General features: G+C 35.6%; 1 protein-coding gene across 5 annotated transcripts in view; it reads left to right on the forward strand.

The window, feature by feature from the left end:
* The window catches only part of HIBCH (3-hydroxyisobutyryl-CoA hydrolase), a 49597-nt gene that overhangs the window by 26427 nt on the left and 3360 nt on the right, over positions 1–19810 (forward strand). For 2 of the 5 annotated variants that reach the window (XM_069781897.1, XM_069781898.1), the window contains exons 8-13: positions 4058–4203; positions 5118–5204; positions 7138–7196; positions 7992–8073; positions 14163–14282; positions 15494–15527. In XM_069781897.1, the coding sequence (XP_069637998.1) occupies positions 4058–4203; positions 5118–5204; positions 7138–7196; positions 7992–8073; positions 14163–14282; positions 15494–15527 (528 nt within the window). Of the gene's footprint in view, positions 1–4057; positions 4204–5117; positions 5205–7137; positions 7197–7991; positions 8074–14162; positions 14283–15493; positions 15528–17971; positions 18032–18851; positions 18881–19810 lie in introns of those variants that run through there. The other 3 variants (XM_069781896.1, XM_069781899.1, XM_069781900.1) reach the window with 3 other exon arrangements.

The raw sequence follows: 19810 nt of genomic DNA on the forward strand, positions 1-19810 counted from the left end.
GTCTGGTGCTATTAGGTTTGATCTTAGTTTCACCTCAAAGAATTAGTTGTAAGGAGTAGTGACCACTATTTTCTTACAAGGATTTCCAAACAGTTACATAATATTAAAACTAAGAAATAACATTAAAAAAAATCAGGACTTGGTTCTGAAGAGAGAATAAAAGTTATAAAATTCTGCTTTTGTTGAAAATATTTTAAATACAATAATGTCATTACAACTAAGGTTAAAACACACACTTAGCCAATGATTGGATTTTTGTAGTGCCCCCTGTTAGTAATGCTTAAAAGGTCTAGCATTTTTCATATTTTTAAAGGGTCTCTTACACATATTATCTAATGTTTATTGCTATCCAGCCTGTATGAAACATTTCACAAGACTCATTCTAAAATTCCAAAAATATTAAATGAACTGTGTCAAGTCAAATAAAACATAAACAAGCCCCCAGATATAAGCAAGCTCATTATCATTTTAACTCCTAAAAAAATATTAGAGCAATTCCTGCTAGTTGATAAATGTCATGTAATTTTTCTGAACAATTAAGTGTGGGATGAGAAAAGCAAAAACTATTGCAGCCCTCCAAATATCTTTCTGTGCTGAAGGAAAACTTAGTAAACTAAATAGCTCTAGCATTAATACAACATGAATTTGCTAATCCCCTGAAGTTCATAATCAGTTGTTGTACAAGATACCCATTTGAAAGAAACAATTGTTTTTGGTTTTTTTTTTTAAGCTAAACAGAGAGGTTCTTTGGCATATAAAATTATTCTAATAATAAAGATACCTTCTTCACTTTCTTCTTCAAAGGTAGATATGAGTAGTCTTACAGTAACAAAAATTATGTACTTTACATACATTTCTTGTGTTGACAAGAACTTATTTAAACTAAAATAGACTGTGAAGACATGTAAAGGAAAAGCTTAGAACTTGCTTAGGAAAGAAAGTAATTAAAACCGTTTTAGGATCTATTAGAAGTAAAACCACTGAAAACTGTTTGGATTTGAGGGCTTAGCTGTTTTGATCTCTGGTGTATGTTTAAAATGTCTAGCTGTCTAGATATTGTATTAATTGATTTTTTCATATGTTCACTTATTTCAGTAAGCATTACACCTTTTCTGTGAAATGAAAACAAAGCGTTCATTCAGCTGCTACATTTTCACACAGTTATTCTGCATTTATACACAACCATAAATAAAAGGAAGTAGATAGATTTTCCACTGTGCAAATAGAAATAAAAGGCAATTCTAGATTGTAGGAGTCTGAAACTGACATAGATAAGATAAAGCACTGGAAAGCAGCTTAGATGTAGGAGGGTATGGAAAAAACACTGGTGGGAAGAACAAAAGATGAAAGTATATTGTAAGAGGTGGGCTTTAAGGTGGTGGTGTAAAAATAGTGGACACTTTCTTATATATCCACCTAAGTTTTTAGTTTTCTATAAGTCATTTACTAATAAATCTCCAATCACCTCTGCAAGATAAGGTAGCAATGTAGTAGCGCTACCTTTATCTTATGCTTGGCAACTGCAGAGTTTCACAGTTGGGATTACAGTGAAGGATCTTGCATCTGTCTCAGAGCACAGACTGCAAGTCAGCATTGCAGGCATAGGCTTTTATCCTGATCAGCCCAGCAGACGTTCAGTTCTTTTATGTAAGTAGGGATTTGAGAAATAATTGGTAAATGCTATCAAAAAGAAAAAAAAAAAATCAAATATATGGAATTTGTTAAGAGGAACCCAGCAGCAAGCAGAAACATATGGGAAGCATTACTGAGAGAATTAGGAGGAATATGTAGAACAGGGACAAGAGGAGTAAAATTATAAGGAAGACAGGGTCCTTGAAAAGGATACAGTAGAAGCTACAGCAGACTATGTTTATGCAATCAAGTAAGTTTAAAGTAGATTAGTTACACCTTCACTAATCCTTTTTGTAAATTCCTTAATAATTAAAGAAACCATTCAATTTAGTTTTATTTGCCTCTAAAGCAACTTAAGCTAATCAACATCATAGTTTATTTAGAACTAATTTCCCCGTGTATGGCCATGTGGAAGGGCCCTATAGATCCCAAGAGGAAGATGGCTTTTCCTCTGGAAACTTACAGGAGCATGGGGAGAATAGTACTTCAGCATCAGTATTTTAATTACAGCAAAGAGGAAAAGGTGGTTGCTGTTGCAGTCCTGGTGGATGAGGAGAAAAATGTAATTGCCTTTTTGCTTTGGAGAGCATTTGTAAGAGAAGTTTCATTTTGAAATGAGGGATTTTTCTGCAGTAATAGGATATCCAAGGGGAGACAGATGAACAGAAACATAAAACTAAATTACAGTCTTGGCATCAACATTATAGATATGATGGCTCAAACTGAGAAGGTAAAATGCAGAGTAGACTATTCAGAATGGGAGTACAGATGAAAAAGAAGGTAAGTGGTGAATTGGGGTTAATACAGCTTAGGGCTTTTAAAGGGTGCCAACAAGACATTCAGCATTTTAGGGGAAGAGCCGTATGTCTGTGGGATGAGGAATAAATCAGTTAATGGCAACACACACATCAGTGGGAATGGGAACAGAATACTACAACTATAACTGATAGGAAGTAGCTCCTAAAACCAACTTTGTGATGTGTTAGAGTCAGCAGAACTAAGAGAGGACCAAGAAGGAACCAGAGGAAAAGCTGAGAGATGGGCAAGAAAGAACATAAGGCAGTGATGAACTGTAAAGATTATTGGGAAAACACTGAAGAGAAGCTGTCTGTAAGAAATCTCCCCTTGATTCCGTCCAAGGGGGAGGAATATTCAGGGACCACTAGTTTCCCACATCTTAAAGTACTTGTAATAGAGTCTTTCTCTTATACATACATTGACTCTTTTGTGACTGAAAGCAATTACTTGTGAGTGAAAAATTACTGCCTTCTGTCAGAACCCCATTTAAACTCCTTATGTACATCTTAATCTTCCCAGTTAATATCTCTGTTTTGGCAAATGTTTTCTGAGTTTCTTATTGCTCATTTGTATTCTTTATTTATTTTCATGCTTCATTTATTCTCTCAAAGTGGAAAAAAAACCCACAACAAAACCAACACCACACCTTTAATTTCTTCAAAACACTTTCAGTTTCATGAATGCCATATTGGTGATTATTTTGAAGTAGTAACTGGACACTGCTTCTTTCCATTTTGATTTCTGAGATTGACACAGCTAAGCTTAAGTTTTCTTAAGTTTAAGTATGTTAAAAGTTACAATAAGCGTTTGAATGTATTTTGTAGGTGATTAATGTATATAACAGAATAAGGTAGATATTGACAAAGTGATGATTTTAAATATTTAAACTTTGATAAAAGTAGTTATATATTTTTCAATTACAACTTTAAAGTCTTATAAATTTTATTCAGAGCTTTGAATTTTTAAAAATTACCCTACTCTGTTGATATAAATAAATAAATAAATAAATGTAAGACAGTCACTAAACTGGGAAATTTTGTAATTTTTTTTAAATTGCAGGTTAGTCATAGTCCCATCAAAGAGCCAGGTATTAGATCAGCATCTCACGCCTCCACCTTCAGGGACACCCTGGCAATATCGTTGATCTATTAATGAATTCTTAGCCCCCAAATTGGTTCAAACGTGGCTGTGCAAGAGGCACTTCATCTTTGTTTGATATTTTTATTGTAATAAAAGATTGCAAAGAAAAAGCAGCATCCAATTTGAGTTTGTAGAAATTATTTCACAATTCTGTTCTGTTCACTTCTGTTTTTTGCTGAGAGCACACTTGATTCTTCAGGCGTCTAAAAATGTCTCAAGTTGTTGGCAAATAGAATGAACACTATTGTCTGGTATATGTTTGTAAATTATGTGCCAGTGGAAAGGATATTTTGGAAGGTGTTCAAGAGTTTGCTTTTAGAAAGGGTTTTGATGACAGAGAAATATCAAACCAAGTCGAGGAGAAACTTGGGCAAGAGAGCTATGCCTAAGTCAGGGAGATGAAAGTGAGACAAGAAGACATAGCTACTAAGTTACATGCATGATTAGGACAAGTTCTCCCTTCACATTTTTGTTTTGTTTATTACAGGCCTTTTTCCTGATGTAGGTGGAGGATATTTCTTGCCAAGACTATCAGGAAAGATTGGCTATTACCTTGCACTAACAGGATTTAGGCTGAAAGGAAGAGATGTCCTAAAAGCTGGCATCGCTACACATTTTGTAGAATCTGAAAAGGTAAGCTGCTAACCAGTGCTAGCAAGTGTGCAGCCTACAGCCATAATAACAAGTTTGAGTTGTGTAGCACACCAATATACTTTTACCAACTTGAGTGTATGCAGAGGCACAATTATATTAGCTGGCCATGCACTGTGAACAGGGATCGTTGAGATACTCTCAAGCTGTCATTATAACACTTGCCAACTAGTGACAGCTTTGCTTGGAAGAGGGAGCAAATGTTGCTGTCTTCATGATTCTACTGTTGAAGGGCATGATTTACTGAGCATAATTGAAGTTGCTTGAAAAATTGTACAATCTAGACAACAGTATCTGAAATTAGAGATTATTTATACAACTGCAAAGTTTTTAATCTAGGTTAACACTCCATTAATGTGTTCTTTATCAGTCTTCTTAACAGATATCCTATTTGTTTCTTACAGTGGCTGCAAGAAAGTATAAAAATTAGTATATTTGATAAAGTCAGAGTCATAATGTTCCAGTAACTTGCATGGACATAAGTGAAGGAGACACAATGACTTGCTTTCCTTCTCTGTGTAAAGACCCATGACTGTCATTGTGGAGCTAGTTAGATACCGTTTTGAGCATAGCATGGTTGCCAGGCTCCTGGTCTTTCCTGTCAGACTGTTGTAGGCTGGCTTTACCTGCTGCAGCTGTAGCACTGCATTTGGTGTCTGCTTGGGAAGCAGAGTTCTTTGCTGATCACTGCAGACATAATTAAATCCAGATGGTTCAATACTGAAGAGTGAACTCTGGCTCCTTGTATTGTTTACTTGGTACCTCTTTAAGATCTGTCTGAAAGTTGGGGGGGTGTTTATATACAGATATACTATATAGTACTGTTACCATAGCAATAATAATCGAAGAAGTACATTTTGTTTTACTTGCTTTTAATTAAATCTTGTTTTTAATAGCTACCTGCCTTAGAGAAAGACCTGATAGCACTGAAATCTCCTTCAACAGAAAATATTGCAGACTTATTGAACTCTTACCATGTGAAGGTAATCTGATCAGTTACTGAAATCAAGCAGAATTGTTAAAATATGTAAATACATATTCTTTTTTATCCATGCTAATGATCATTTGTTCTATGGTTAAAAAATAATGGGTTTCCAAACTCTTTGCACTCCATAAAATACTGATTTGAAGCTCTAATGCCTACAGTGGTCAAAATTAAAATTTAGAAGTCTTTCTTCACTTTTTTTTCATTTTGGATACCCTCAAATTCCAACTGTGATCAGCTCGCTCTCTTTCTATGTGTGTATGTAAGTTTCCAGCCAGTAGCATGGTGATGCAGAAAATAATACTGCAGCTTAATTTTTCCCCTGTTACTCTTGGATTTCTAGCATGCTTTGCAGAAGGCAAAATAGATATCCACTAGCAGACTGGGAGTTGTACATGATGGCAAGTGCAATATGAGAAGTTAGCCTGAAATTCAGGGATTCTGACGAACACAAACGACAGGGGTAGAACTACTGGCCTAGTCCAGAGGCTGCAGAAGTTATAGTGCCCATTATTAAATGCTATGCTGCTCACTTGAAGTGGATGTTATGTTTCCATCCTAGAAACTTTCTCTTTATTGACCTTAAGAAATATTTTGCTAGCTTGATGCATTTGATGCAAATTTTAGCATTATTTTGATGCAGACCATCTGCAGTCCAGATTTGAAGCCTGAATTTAAAGGTTCAAGTTGTTCCTTTAATTTCCCAAATATCTTATATGTTTGTAACTTTGAGATAATTGAAAGACTGTGAATAAGCACTGCAGTTATCAATAGGGTAAGCATTAGCAGAGCACAGATACATTGTAGGGAAAGCATCTGAGGTCTTAAAGCAATATTTTCAGGGGGAGAAAGATGCTGTTTTCCCAGTGGGCAAACCCTTAGTTCTCTGTTGATTTTTGGAGGTGAATGTAACTGTATTGTTAATATATAATCAGTATTTGCATGTAACACTGGGCATGAAAATAAAAGGTTTTGGCTTTACAATCAGGTTATTCAGTACCTATTTTAGCTGTTTTGATGTGCATTGTAATTTTATTTCAAAAGAAAGGAAAATTCCGGAGTCAAATCAGGATTCAATATATTCAGTCAATCTAAGTATTACTCCCCAGTTCTTTGGCTTTAAAATGAGCAGTGCCTACTCTTGTTATTTCTGTTTTGGAATTACTAAGTTCATATATCAAGATTAATTAGAAAAATAAATGGGATAAGCTAATTTACATAGTAGTGCTGATTATTTTGACAAAATAGAAAGCTATGAAATAGGAGTGACTATGTGTTTCAGTATACCATGTTACAAGATGACACTAAGTGGAAAAGGAAGCTGTGTATTTTTAGTTAGCAGAGCTGAAATGACAGGGAACCTTTCTCAGCTTCAGTGCTGTTACTGAAACATCTGCTTATGCCCTAAGCCCCTTAATGCCAGAAGGTATGAAACAGTTGACAGCCTTTCCACATAAGGCCAACAGATCTTTCATGCTCTTTAGCTAAGTAAAATTTCGTAAAGTGACAGAGAAAAGATAAGGAAGAGAAATGTATTTTTTGTCCTTTTTTTTAAATACAGATATACATGCCTGTATATTTTTTTAAGATAATAAAACTTTTTTTTTAAACATTCTCAGGTTTTTGAGTTGATGTATCTACACTGGCTTTCTTAACATTTTTGATAGAAAGTTATTGATAGAATAATCATGATTACTTGTGTACAAGATAACCACCCAGTCAAATATGCGTGACATCTTTAACATTCGCAAGATAAAATGACAAGTTCATTTATACACACTGCAAAATTGTAATTCATTAAAAATCTGTCATGAATATTAAATGTTCATTTATAATATTATATTTCTGTAACACAAGTCATTGCAATTTTTCAGTGATAAGCTTTTCAGTCTAAAATAACCAAGTACAATATGTATTTGCTTCTTAAATAGAGCAAAGTTGATCAAGAAAAGGAGTTTGTACTTGATGAACATATGGAGAAGATTAACAGGTATTCAGCAATTTTTCCTCTTTTTTATTCTTTTGGATAGAGAATATGAAGTTAAATCCTGTAACAGTTTGAGTGTTCCACAGATAAGGTGATAGAAATGACATTCAAGTCAGTCATTTAAACTTTTTTGTCTTTAGGGAGCTTTATTTGAAGCTCATTAAATATTTCACTCATCAGTATTTTAAATACTTGAGCATATTTGCCTGATTCATACATTGTTATATTAAGCAGTTACCCTATGGCATATTAAAATGAACATTTTCTATAGCATTTGGTTGGGGATTTGTGAGAGTAATTGTTCAGTTGGACAGGAAATGTTGCATAGCGCATTTACTCATTGGTATAAGGCCATTTGTATGATTGTTTGGAACTTCTGTATTTCAGAAAGGGAAGGAGAAATAAGTGAGAGTGATAAGCAGCAGCTAAAACTTCTGAAGAAGGATGGCAGTAACTAAGTTCAGAGATGATAGATGTTGACACCAAACCAGTAGAATGGAGCTGATATCTGTATTTTTATAACACTTCAAATCTTTAGCTAAGACCAATGGTAATAATTAAAGTTTCTCTATAAATATCAGAGTTTGTAAGTGAGGTTTATTGAAATGCTAGAGATTTGTAAAGGAACAGGAGATGCCTGTCAACTGAATTACTTAAACCAGAACAACAGAGAACACATTGCTAAGAAAAGCCAAATCAGCTGGTTACACTGTTGCCAATTTCTGTGTTACTACCACTTCATATGGAAGAGGAAGGCTGGAGCAGTTAATTCATTTACTAACTTTTTTTTTCTTTTAGTCTTTTTTCAGCAAATAGTATGGAAGAAATTGTTAAAAAATTAAAGCAAGATGGTTCTCCTTTTGCCATTAAGCAGCTAGAGGTAATGTCTTCTATATTATTTTTGTTAGATATTTTAAGTCTGGTTCTTTACTTTCTTATCATGGGGCAGACTTTAATCACCTTATTAACATAACTAATAGTACATAACACCAGTAGGACACTGGACCGAGATCCTCAGGTTCTTACATATAGTCCTGTGGGATTGCAGTAGTTCTACTCAGACAAGACTATTCCTCTGTAAAACGACACAATGTGAATACCATCATATGTTGCATAAAATTATAATCTAGTAAAAAAAACAAACTCCCTTTCCCTTTTCCCCTCCCCATGATCAGGGGGATGTTGGTGACAAAGGTTCCTTTTATAGCTTCTCATTTTATTGCCAAGGGTTGGAATAAAACAGTGCCAGAGCAATATTATTGGTTTTTTCTTTTTTTCCATTCCAGATAATCTCATTTGGGTAAACAGCAAGCAATTTATCATCACAAAGCATTTTTTGATCTTTTTAATGCATTTCTAAGTGTTGGATGTAGTCACTACTCAAAAAACGTACAGTAATACTACCCACATAATACACACTTCAGCCTCAAAAGCAAGAAGCAACTTATATTAATTTATAAGTAGTGTGTGTATTTTCTCTTTTTCCTTTGAAGTATCTGTATTCAGGTACCTTGTAAGAGTTTGTCTTGGAGCTACTAATTGGATAGAACACAAGCATTTCTCCAACAAAAGCTTTCGTTTAACTTTAATTACAGCTCACAGAAGAAATCCTGCTCTTGTAATAAAATAAAAACATCCACCATCTTTGGACTTTCGTTTGAGCAGAATGAATATAATTTTATAATGTAGTATCATTAACATTAGGCATCTTGTCCCAGATACAGAGATACATTTTTGGTTTTAGTTCTTAATTAAAGATTTAACATTTTGTCACTGGAACTCTCAAACAGTTTTTGAGAAAGAAAGTTTTAAAATTATCTTTGTGCCAATCAGTACACCTAGTACACTGCAGGAAGTTTAGCGTATGTATTCTAAAAGCAAAACTGAATGAAAGAGAAAGCTAATTTTTTTGCCCGCTTGTATTCAAATTTAATAGAATAAATTGGTCAAATGAGGTAGTGCCAGAATAATCATTTTATGTGTTTGTAGACCTGATTTCTACTATAGGCTATGATCATGGTTTTCTCCCAAACTATATAGGCTGTATGATTCAGTTCTTCACTTTTTCCCTATGTTATAGATGGCAGGGAAAGTACTTATATTAAGGTTTGTTGAGACCGATAGCATGTTAATAGCAGTCACTTTTGGTGGCTCTTATTGAGTTACTCAGTATTATTGGTGACTCAGTAATGAGTTACAAGGCAGTATGTTATTTGTAGATTTTATAAAGTTTAATATAATTCTGCAGGGGTATTATATTGATTAGTTGCAGTGGAGGTTGAAAACAATAAAAAATTACTTGCATATACCTTTGCCTAAGTTAATTTCGTACAATTTTATGGCACTTTAAAACATAATCAGACCTAGTGGAACTTTTTAAAATAGCATATAGCCTTTAAAGGGTGCTTTGTTCAAAATACAGTTTCTACTACAAAATACACAAGGAGTCTGGAAATACTTTGTTACTGAAATATGTTAACAAGACAGTTTGTTCTGCCACATTTGCTCTAGTTACCCAAACCTGCTGAACTTGCTTCCTTCATCTGCAACCTCATAACTCAGATCTCTCCTACTAAAAAAACCAAAGTTCTTGTTCCTTGTTGTTTAGGGGTGTACCTTTGTTTCCTATTTTTAATTTAGAACTTAAAACTATGTCATCTACTTCAAAGTTATGATTTCATGTAACTGATTTTTTTTTTTAATTCCTGAACAAAAAAACGGCTCTTTTGTTGCTTCTTCGGTTTTCTTATTTCATGTCTTTAATAGGACTTTATAGCAGCTTTTTTTCTTTCTTATAATTTGTAAATGAACGACTGCCCTTGGAGTCAACAGAAGTTCCTCAACAATTGTCTGTTGCCTCTTCTATTGAGGAGATGAGACTGTGCTAATGAGTTGCTTCTGTCCATACAGAAATTTGGGGGGGGGGGGGGGGGGGGGAAGAAAACAAACAAAACCAAACACATTTTTTAGCAGATGCAAGGCTTATTAATGTGAACAAGTACTTAAGTTTCAGACAAGTTTCTAACAGCACACATTCTGTACTAAGCAGTAGGATTAAGTAAGCTTGCAGGATCAAATACTTAATTTCTTCTGTGAAAGATCCACAAAACCGAAGAAGGAAAATGTACTTGTGGGGGAAAAAATTTAAAAAGGAATTCAGGTATAAATCTGGCTTTCTCCAGGAAATGCTTGCCAGTTAAACTGGAGGTGCTGTTTTACTAGGGAAGTAGAATTGTAATTAAACTTAATTGTAGCTGGAGGAAGAATGGTAGCTTGCACCCTGGCAGTTGAGCATTTTATACCACCTACAGACAGAGCACTGGCCTGCTGTCACATGGCTCAGAGGAGTGGAGTTCAAAGAACTGGTTAGAGCAGGGAACATGTAGTAAAACCATGACAGTCTGATATTATCAGACATTATCATTGACAGCAGTTTGCTGACTTTTGTGAAGCAAGTCATTTTCCTCATCGGTAGTATCACAGTACCAAGAGTAAATCCATAGACGATAGTTTCCTGTTACTTTGTGAAACCAAGGTTTTACTTTAGTGTCCAGGTACAGGAACAACAGCATGTTCAAATGAAAAATATAGAGACTGTAAAGGATTCAGTGGCAGCAACGTGTATGCTTATTTTCTTTGTTTCCCTCTGTATTTATTATGAAATGTATTAGTAAGCCTGTGGAATAAGCCCTAACTGAAAGTCTAATACAAATACCCTAATTTGGAGGTACACCTTAGCACATCCACACCTTGGACATGCAGATACCTTTTAGTGTTAATAAAATGGAACTACTAGTTCTGCTATAATCCAAGTATGCTGTGAGCTGTGCTATCCCAGGTATCTGGTTCTGTTCAATCTACAGTACTTCTGCTTTTTACTTTCAGAACATGCCTGCTTGGCAGGCTTTCATGTATCTGATACTAAAGTGATTTGCATGAATAAGAAGAATGTAAAGTTGTTAAAATTCTACTTGAGAATGGCTTCATGATTTAAATCACATTTTGAGCCCAGTTACAAATAGGTAGAAAGCTAGACTACTAACATTTTGAACTCATAATAAAATAATTTTTAAAACCTTTTATAGCATTACTTTGTTTTCAGGATTTACAGGAGCCAAAAAGCTTTAATCTGAGTGACAGAATACCACTTCTAATTGGATGAAGTAAGCATGCGGGGTCAAAATCTGAAAAGCATCAGATGTTTGACTTGGTTTTCACATGATGCTTTCTTATAGCTGTTTTTGGCAGGACAGCACACCTTCTGAGCACTGACACTTCATGATTTAATAGCCTTCATTGTTACTGAATGACTTCTAGTATAGTGTGGAAGACACTGCAGAGACTAAGAATTACAAGACACCTTGACTACATCCACTGGTCAGGCTGGGATGCAGACACTAGCTCCTGAAACTTTAAATGGATATGCAGCAAGTGGGTGCGAGAGATTACAGGAACAAAGCTGGATGATATCTTGGTAGGGTTGAATTCAAGTAAAGAAGCATTCTGAAACTGTTAGCAGACCAATAAGAGTGATATAACTGTCCTTAAGTAGGTTTCCTGTGATGCTTTGGCTAGGTACTCATATTTTGTCAAAGCTCATCCAGAACCATTGTCTGGTATGGATGAAAAAATGCTTTGGTATTTCAGGAAGTAGGTGATGGGTATCTTCATCTATTGCAAGGGAAGTAATACACTGGACCTCTGGGAGGTTTTTTTTGTTTGTTTTTAAGTTAAAGAAAGCCTCCTTCAAGGACCCTCAGCAGTTCAGGTCAGAAGCTTTAATGGGCATTGGAAACAAAAGGTGCAGCCACTATTCCAGCTGTTTTTCTTGTAAGGGACTCCACTGAGTCAGTGCCACTTAATTCAGTCACCAAAAAGATAACATCTTTTTGGAATTTGGGTCTATTGCAAATTCAGCTTGTAGCTTTCAGGATTATGTTGAAATCAAGATGGTTTCAAAGAAACTGGAATAGATGTCAAATATTTCTATGAAGATTTCTTTGCATTTTAATACTCCACACTTCAGCCTATCCTATTTCCTTTTCAGGCTTGTTCCCTAGCACCGATCCCCTCCTCCTCTTTGTACGGATAATTTATTTATAGATACACTGGTGACTCATTTTTCTGCAATTACACCTACCCATTTTCTTGCCTTATTCCTCTTCCTTGAGCTTGATTTATGGCAGTGCCTCCTCCACCTTCAACCTCATTGATATGCCATGATAAGGCAGCTGCTGGATGCACTAGACTAGTTAAGTGCTGTTTTCAGATCTTCCTGATTTTAGTGCTTGCTTTGACCAGAAGGAACTCACCATTACTGTTTCACCTAGGGAGCCATCTGGTTGCACTGTGCATGCCGTTTAACCTGGTCTGAGCAAAGCCTTTCTAATCTAGATGACAAAATGTGAAACTCAAAGGAGAAAAGGTCCAGTTCAAAGGTAAAGCCAGCACATTATGGAAAATAAGGGGTCTAGTTAAGAGTTGCTATCCATCTGAGACCTACATAGTGATGTGTAGCGGTATAGCTGGTTTCTTTATCCGCTGAAAGGCAGCTCATTGTTAGAGAGCTTTACCAGAACTCAGGAAACGTTGACAGTTTGAGCCAGCATTAGTTCTTTCTAAACCAGCTTCTCTCTCAAGTGAAGCGGTCAACATGCAAATAACAGAATGACAGAGCCAGAGCTTTTAAGGTACAATTGCACAGCCTCCTGCTTGTATAGCAATTGCATGTTTTCCAGCTTAACTAGGCAAAATGGGTCACTCCTGTATCAGCTGGTGTCTGGAGAGGGATGAAGAGTAATTGGGAGCAGAAAAAACGTTAATGTTCATGACTGGAAACCTGCCATTTCAGTCTGTGGGTAAGGAGTGTAATGTCTACAAAGAAAATAACGTAAAGAGGCAAATCCTACCATCTGCCACTTTTCAGTAGTGGTAAAAATGTCCTAATTAACAGGAAATGTCTATTGTACTGTGAATAATACAGAGTTTTCAGTTGAGTTTACAGGGGAAGAAGAGTCTTGTTTAGAGCAAGAAAACAAAGATCAGCAACAATAAGATTTAGCTCCTTTCCCCCACAACCCTGAAAGCTTTAAAGCTCAGTTCTGTTTTCTTTACTAGGTTTTTGTCTTTCTCCCCACCTCCCCCTACTGTTTACTGGCATGCTGTTAATTGAAGGATAGTCATGAGAGCCAGATTTACAGCATTTGTTTGTGTGCCTTGAACAGATCCTGTCTGTTGCATAATATTTATAGCCTGTAGCTCTGTCAAAAGGAGGGCAAGACCTCCAGGCTTCCTATCAGTGGAGCAATGTAGGACTAAATTGCTGCAGTATCTGTTGATCCCAGACAGGACACCTGGACAAATACGCATTTATATTTGATTTCTTTTAATATTTTTTTTCTTCCACAATTTTCTTCTTAGTATATTGTCTAGTCTTTGCAGATGATCATAAAGCAACTACTTAAAGTTTGTGGCTAATTTCACTATTACCTTACTACTCTGACTATTGTACCAAATAAAACTTAAATGCTGTACAATACTAATATCAGCTACAATGTCAGTAACGTCTAAGAGCAATTCAGATTATATATATTATATTAAAAATGGAGTATAATTGCTTGTAACTGTTGCCTTCACTTCTCAAAAGAATCTGTTTGGAAATGGCTTTCACACTGCATTAGGTTCTCTAGCTAGTAGTAATTTGATCATAAATTATGCAACCTTAGGAGTTCTAGGCTTTCCACAAGTCATGGCATACATCCCAGAGATCTTGCTGATAAAAGTTTATGCAAGTAAGTTCATTTAGTGTGACAGCAGGGTGGGAGGGAGCAGAAGGAATAGGTATCACATAAGTAAGCTCAAGGAAAGAGTGCCATCATTTACTTCACAAAGTTAAAAATGCAAAAAAGACAGACTTACAAATGTGTCTAAATTGAAGAGAATAAAAGTAATTGTTAATGTCTTCCTCAGACTATTAATAAGATGTCACCTACATCCTTAAAGATGACTCTCCGACAGCTCAGAGAAGGAGCTTCCATGAGCTTACAAGATGTACTCATGATGGAGTACAGACTGAGCCAAGCATGCATGGTAAGCAAACAGCTGAGCCTTTTGTCTCTTTCCAGCCACAGATGGGTAGCAAGTCCGTCAGAGACTAAGTTTTATATAGATTACATCAAGGGCTCACAATTTATAGGTTTTTATTTTCAGTATCTTTGTGTGTTTGTTAGGCTGTCACTTTCTTTCTTCCAGTTCTATGTCTTTATATGCAACTTGAAGGAGACTACATTAATGATGGTCAGATGGGAATGGTAGAGGGCTTTTGTTAAGAAAACTATGATAATGTTACAATATAGAAAGTTTTGTATTTGGACCATATTTTAAACCTGGTGTTCTTGAACAGATTTCCTATTTAAATTACTTAGTTCTCATTGCCTCAGTTCCCATCAGGATGGGAATACTTGTGTATCATTGCCTTTCAGGAGTGCTGTGATAAATCTATTAAAGAAAACAAGAAGTTTTAGTACTATTTGTAGTAAGGTCTGAGTACTTGGATAACATATGAGGAAGTGACCCTTTCAGTAGAACAGAGTTGCTAACTGAATTATCTGAATGAATTCCTCAAAAAGCTTCCCCATGGTATCATTATTATTAGCTTTGTCACATTTTAAAATAAGATTTTTGTGTGTCTGATTAAATGATTTGTGATGGTTAAAGTAAATGCTTTAAAAAAATATATGTTAAAATTTATCTAATTCTGCTACGTTTTAGTGCCTGACAGAATCCTTGCTGTATCTTTCCTGAAACTAGTATTATGTCTCCATTGCTAGTGAAGCATCCTTAGGGATTGAAATGCTATGTTTACTTTTATAAAAAATAACTGGATCTTTCCAGGATTCCATTTAACTGCAAAGTGTTTCAAGTTTGCAGAATACATCACAATTCCTGAAGAATGGCCCTACTCTGAAGAATTTCTGATCCTATACACCTTAGCCCCCATCATGCAAAACTCCTTAGAAAAATCTATGAGATGTAACACAGAGAGGACTTACATTGCATAAAAGTGGGCTGATTAACTACAGTTCAGACTGATTTTAAGAGCTGTGGCTGCATTTAAGCAAGAGGATATAGAGCTGTTTAATAAGTAAAGAGAAAGTAGGACTAGATGAGAACAGTACAAGTGGGATTTAACTGAATCTTGAAAACTTGCATTTCAAGCAGAAGTGGGATAGGGAGAGATGGGATAAATAGAATCTGTCATGTTATAGCCTTTTTTTTTTTTTTTTTTTTAAATCTTTCAGAGAGGCCATGACTTCTATGAAGGGGTTCGAGCAGGTAAGCATGCACACCAAAAACATTTCTCAACCTTAATATGCAAACTCACTGTTGTGTTGCTTCTCTGGAGATAAGAAAAGTGCATGCAGCAACAGCCCAGAGAACACTTGCCAGCTTACTACAGTTTTTGCTTATTGGACTGCTGTATGGCCAAAATTTATTATTTGTTCCAAAGTGTAACAGCCATGCATAATCTCAGTTTCCTAACATTATTTATCCACCTGGTAATGCAGCACCATGAAAAGGTTTCAGAAGTTAATTGGGAAAGTTCAAAATATATTTAACACTGACAGTAGCGAGTAGCTACCTGTATCATTTGTGTGTCCAGATTTAGTGTTGTCACATAGCTGGTTCAGCCAGCTGTAAGATGGTTTAAGACTCAAAGACAAGAACAACTGTTTGTGCAGAAAATTGTTAGAACAGAGACTACTTTCACCTATGTCCAAAATATCTCTGTATAGAGGTATCTTTCTTACTATTAAAAAACTATATATATAAGCTTAATGTTAAATAATTCAGCATTTTAAGGCATTGGTCAAGATAGGTAGTGGTAAAAGTAGAGCAGCAGCTCAGCAAGTTCATCTCGGGGACAGACTTATATTCTGTCCTTGATTCTACTGCTGATTCACTATGCAGTTTGTCAAACCCAGTGTCACATCTGTTAGAAACTGTAATAATTATTTTTGTACTATTCAGCACAAGATGAAACAAAGACGCATTTCCTTTTCCAAGGAGCTTACAGTACAAGACATTTGGATGAATAACTCTTTGGGGTTGAGGGAACCTGGCTTTTAATTCACACAGATATCTGTCTTTTTAAAGTAGTTTAAAATCCACTTGAGTAGTGGATATTAGTTTGTGTTCACTATTAGTAATACTGTATTAAAGATAGCCTGGGGTAAGAGATGCAAAGTTTGTTTGTACAGCATGGAAAAAGTTTCCAATCTTAATTAATCTTCAGCACTTATTAGCAGAGAGTCCTCTGAAGAATTTACCACATATGTTGAGAAGTACATAGTTTTCATTATGTTGGTAATGGGGACAAAGATATCCTAAGAATATTCTTTTTAAGATATATTCTAAATCACCATATAAGCTGCTGAAATGTAGTTATTCAGGAAGTGAGAAACTCAAAGTCTGAGAGTCAGATGAACACCAAACCAAATTCTCACTTGTAATGCACAAGGTCATTAAATCATGCGGGGATGCGGTAGAGGACAAAAGCAAATCACTTGTCAGTATGGCCAGTAAATTACACAAACTGCTTGTAAAGAAAGAAGCTGCAAGAACAGCAGCTGGGAAGCTTTCTTTTACATAGGATGATGTAGCGAAGGCTTAACTCTATCAGGGGAAGGAAAAAAAAACACCCCACCACCAGAGATCCAGCTGCACTAAGGGGATTGCTAAGAATAATAATTTGTTCTTGAAGTACTTTTTCTCTCCGATTGCTGCATGTTATCTTGTCCTCAGTTTTATCATCTTAAAATTGTTTCTCTTGTTTAAGAGTGGTGAAGATTCTCACTCAAGATAAAGATCACTTTTGTAGTTGGGTCTAATATCAAAAATCATTATCGAACAATGTACTGAGCATCCTTTTTAACAGGAAGTAAGACTATTAAGTATTTACAGGATCAACCATAGTGGATAAAAATAAAAATGATAAAAATGTTGATTTAAGTATTAGCTTTTTCTTTATTAAAACATTACATTCCAAGCATTTAAGAGACAGCTGTTGACCCTGTCTACCACAAGAGGATCTACCACAAAGTAAAGATATAATAATGAGATTTTAGTTTTTGAAGATTGTTTTTCAGCAACAGTGGCCATAGGTCAGGTTTTAATAACAGCTTTTATCTGCTTCAAACCATAATTTTAATAGGCATGCTAGGGAAGTAGTTTGTTTAAAAGCTTTTTAAACCTGCTTTGACCTGAGGTCAAAATTTCATTTTTCTTTTAGCCAGTTTTCTTTCAACCAGACTGAAAAATCTGCTGGCAAACAGTCTTCCCCATTTATGATTCTTGTGATTGGAGCCACTACAGGAAAACCAAAACCCTCAAGGCATGAAATACACAGATCACATTTCATCAACATTTTCCCATATAATGGTAAATGTGGTCTTTGAACACTTTAGGTATCCATTTTTCACCTTGATTTATAGAATAATACATAAACTAAGAAATGCATAGCTCTGAGTAATTTCCGAGAATTTTGGTTTTTTTTAATTCTTACTGCATAAGAAAAGCAGTCATTTTTGGAGTCAGTGCTCAAACACATCCAGGTAGACAACAATCTCAGCAGCCTGAAGGGATAAAAATCTCTTAAATTAGCTTCCTAACTATTTGTGCAGAAAGGTACACTTCAAATGGAATTGTAAAGGCCTTCTACGTATTGCTGATCCTGCAAAGATCTTATTTCCATATGGCTTCTGCCTTGTCTCCTGCAGTGCTAGCAGCTGGCAGATGTGAGCCTTACCTTGGGCACACAAACCCCCTGCAGTCAGCAGGTAGGTAGGTAGATTTCATTGCAACTAACAGAACTTCAGGTACTTAGAAATATCAGTGTTTTGACTGTGCTGAATGAAGCTAAGCTAACAGAACACTAACTGAAGTCCAATAAAGTCACTGCTACTAAACAGAAGGGGGTTGGATTTTTTTTTTAAAGGTAAAACACAAGAACAAACCCTTAATACAATGTCTATGTTCAGTTACTTTTATCTTAATGAACTTCCCTTAGCCTACCTTAGAAGTCTTCAGGATTTTTGTTCCGTTTGTGTAGTGATTGATATCTCAAGCTGGAGAAACACAAAATATACAGAAATTAATGCAGAAAGGGAATATTTTCACAACACTATTAGAAAACAACTATTTTAACTCATATAAGATTAAAGATTTCATTGGAGAGACCATTATGAGCATTCAGTTTATCCACCAGAGTAAAACTGGCCACAGATCCAAACAGAAAGATTAACTTGATTACACAGTAGAGAATTATCAGCAATTACTACTGTATTTCAGAGTTGAAGCTGTAGTAGTATATACATGGACTTCCCCCCCCCAGTTTAAAGCATCTCTAGTAATTGTTGGCTTTTGTGGATAACAGTTAAGACTATTTTAGCCAGATTGTGAACTTCAACTAATGTTGAAGAAAATCATTAGGTAAGTACTACTCCAATAGAATAAATAAAGTTGATTTGGGACAATTATGTATTTTGACCCAAACCAATCAATGGCTTTGCATCACAATGTTTAAAATTAACTTCTAGGATCATAACTTTTCAGTAAGTTACCCAGTTGAATGACTTGGTAAAAATCACTTTTCTACAGCATATTTGTTTTAAAGAATTGCCTGCATGGATTCTACTCTCTGTGGAATTGCAGCTTCTATCTGTATAATGGGTTTCTTTTCAAAATTAGTGTTTATTTGTATCCAAGGAGTCCTTAGTCCTGTATTAGCAGGTAAGTAGATGCAGGGCTCTGATTCTCCTTTCTCTTTGGAGATGCAAACTAAAGAGTTGTGGTGGCTGTATGTCTTCAGCTACAGAAATAGTAATTAGTGCAGTTGTCACTTGAATGGTATTTATTTTCTAGGCATTTTCCAAGTGTTAGCTCTAGAGGTAGAAGTTAAAAAGAAATTTTCAAGACACATTTTTTACCACAAGCTGCCATAACACCTGTCTTTTGATAAGACACAGTCTTTAGGTAGGCATTCTTTCCGCTGAACTTAAAATCCAACTCCTTTGCACATTTCTGATCCTGGGTTGTTCTAGTTTAGTCACCAATAATGAAGTCTGTTTAGAAAGACATGAAAACTTACCAAAAAACCAGCTGTTATTCTTCAAAATATCTAGTCTCTGTGAGTGTCTTCTGTCCACACACCTTTAGAATCATCCTACTCTGAACTCTTTGTCAAACAAACAACCAAATTCCATTCCTAGCAGCAGCACTTGAGAGATGCTTCCTGCCCATCCTCCCTTATATGCTGTGGGCTGTGTTGGTCAGGAGGTCTCCCAGGACACAGGTGCATCTCCAAATCAGTTGCTGATATCACAAATCTGAAGGGAATGTGTGTTGAGGAGGGATGTTGGCTAGTCAGTGCATCCCAGAGAGCCACAGTTACTATAGCTGTTCTTTTTTAATTATAAAAATTTCACATTTTGAATAGCACCTTTATGGGTTTTCTTGGAGCCAGAAGGGTGCTCAGAAGGATGTTCTGGAATTCCATTCATACTGGTCATTCTTACACACAAATAAACTCTTGTCTCATTACTGTTTGCTAGTGCAGC

Source organism: Haliaeetus albicilla, chromosome 4, assembly GCF_947461875.1.
Source record: "Haliaeetus albicilla chromosome 4, bHalAlb1.1, whole genome shotgun sequence".
Lineage (NCBI taxonomy): Eukaryota > Metazoa > Chordata > Aves > Accipitriformes > Accipitridae > Haliaeetus > Haliaeetus albicilla.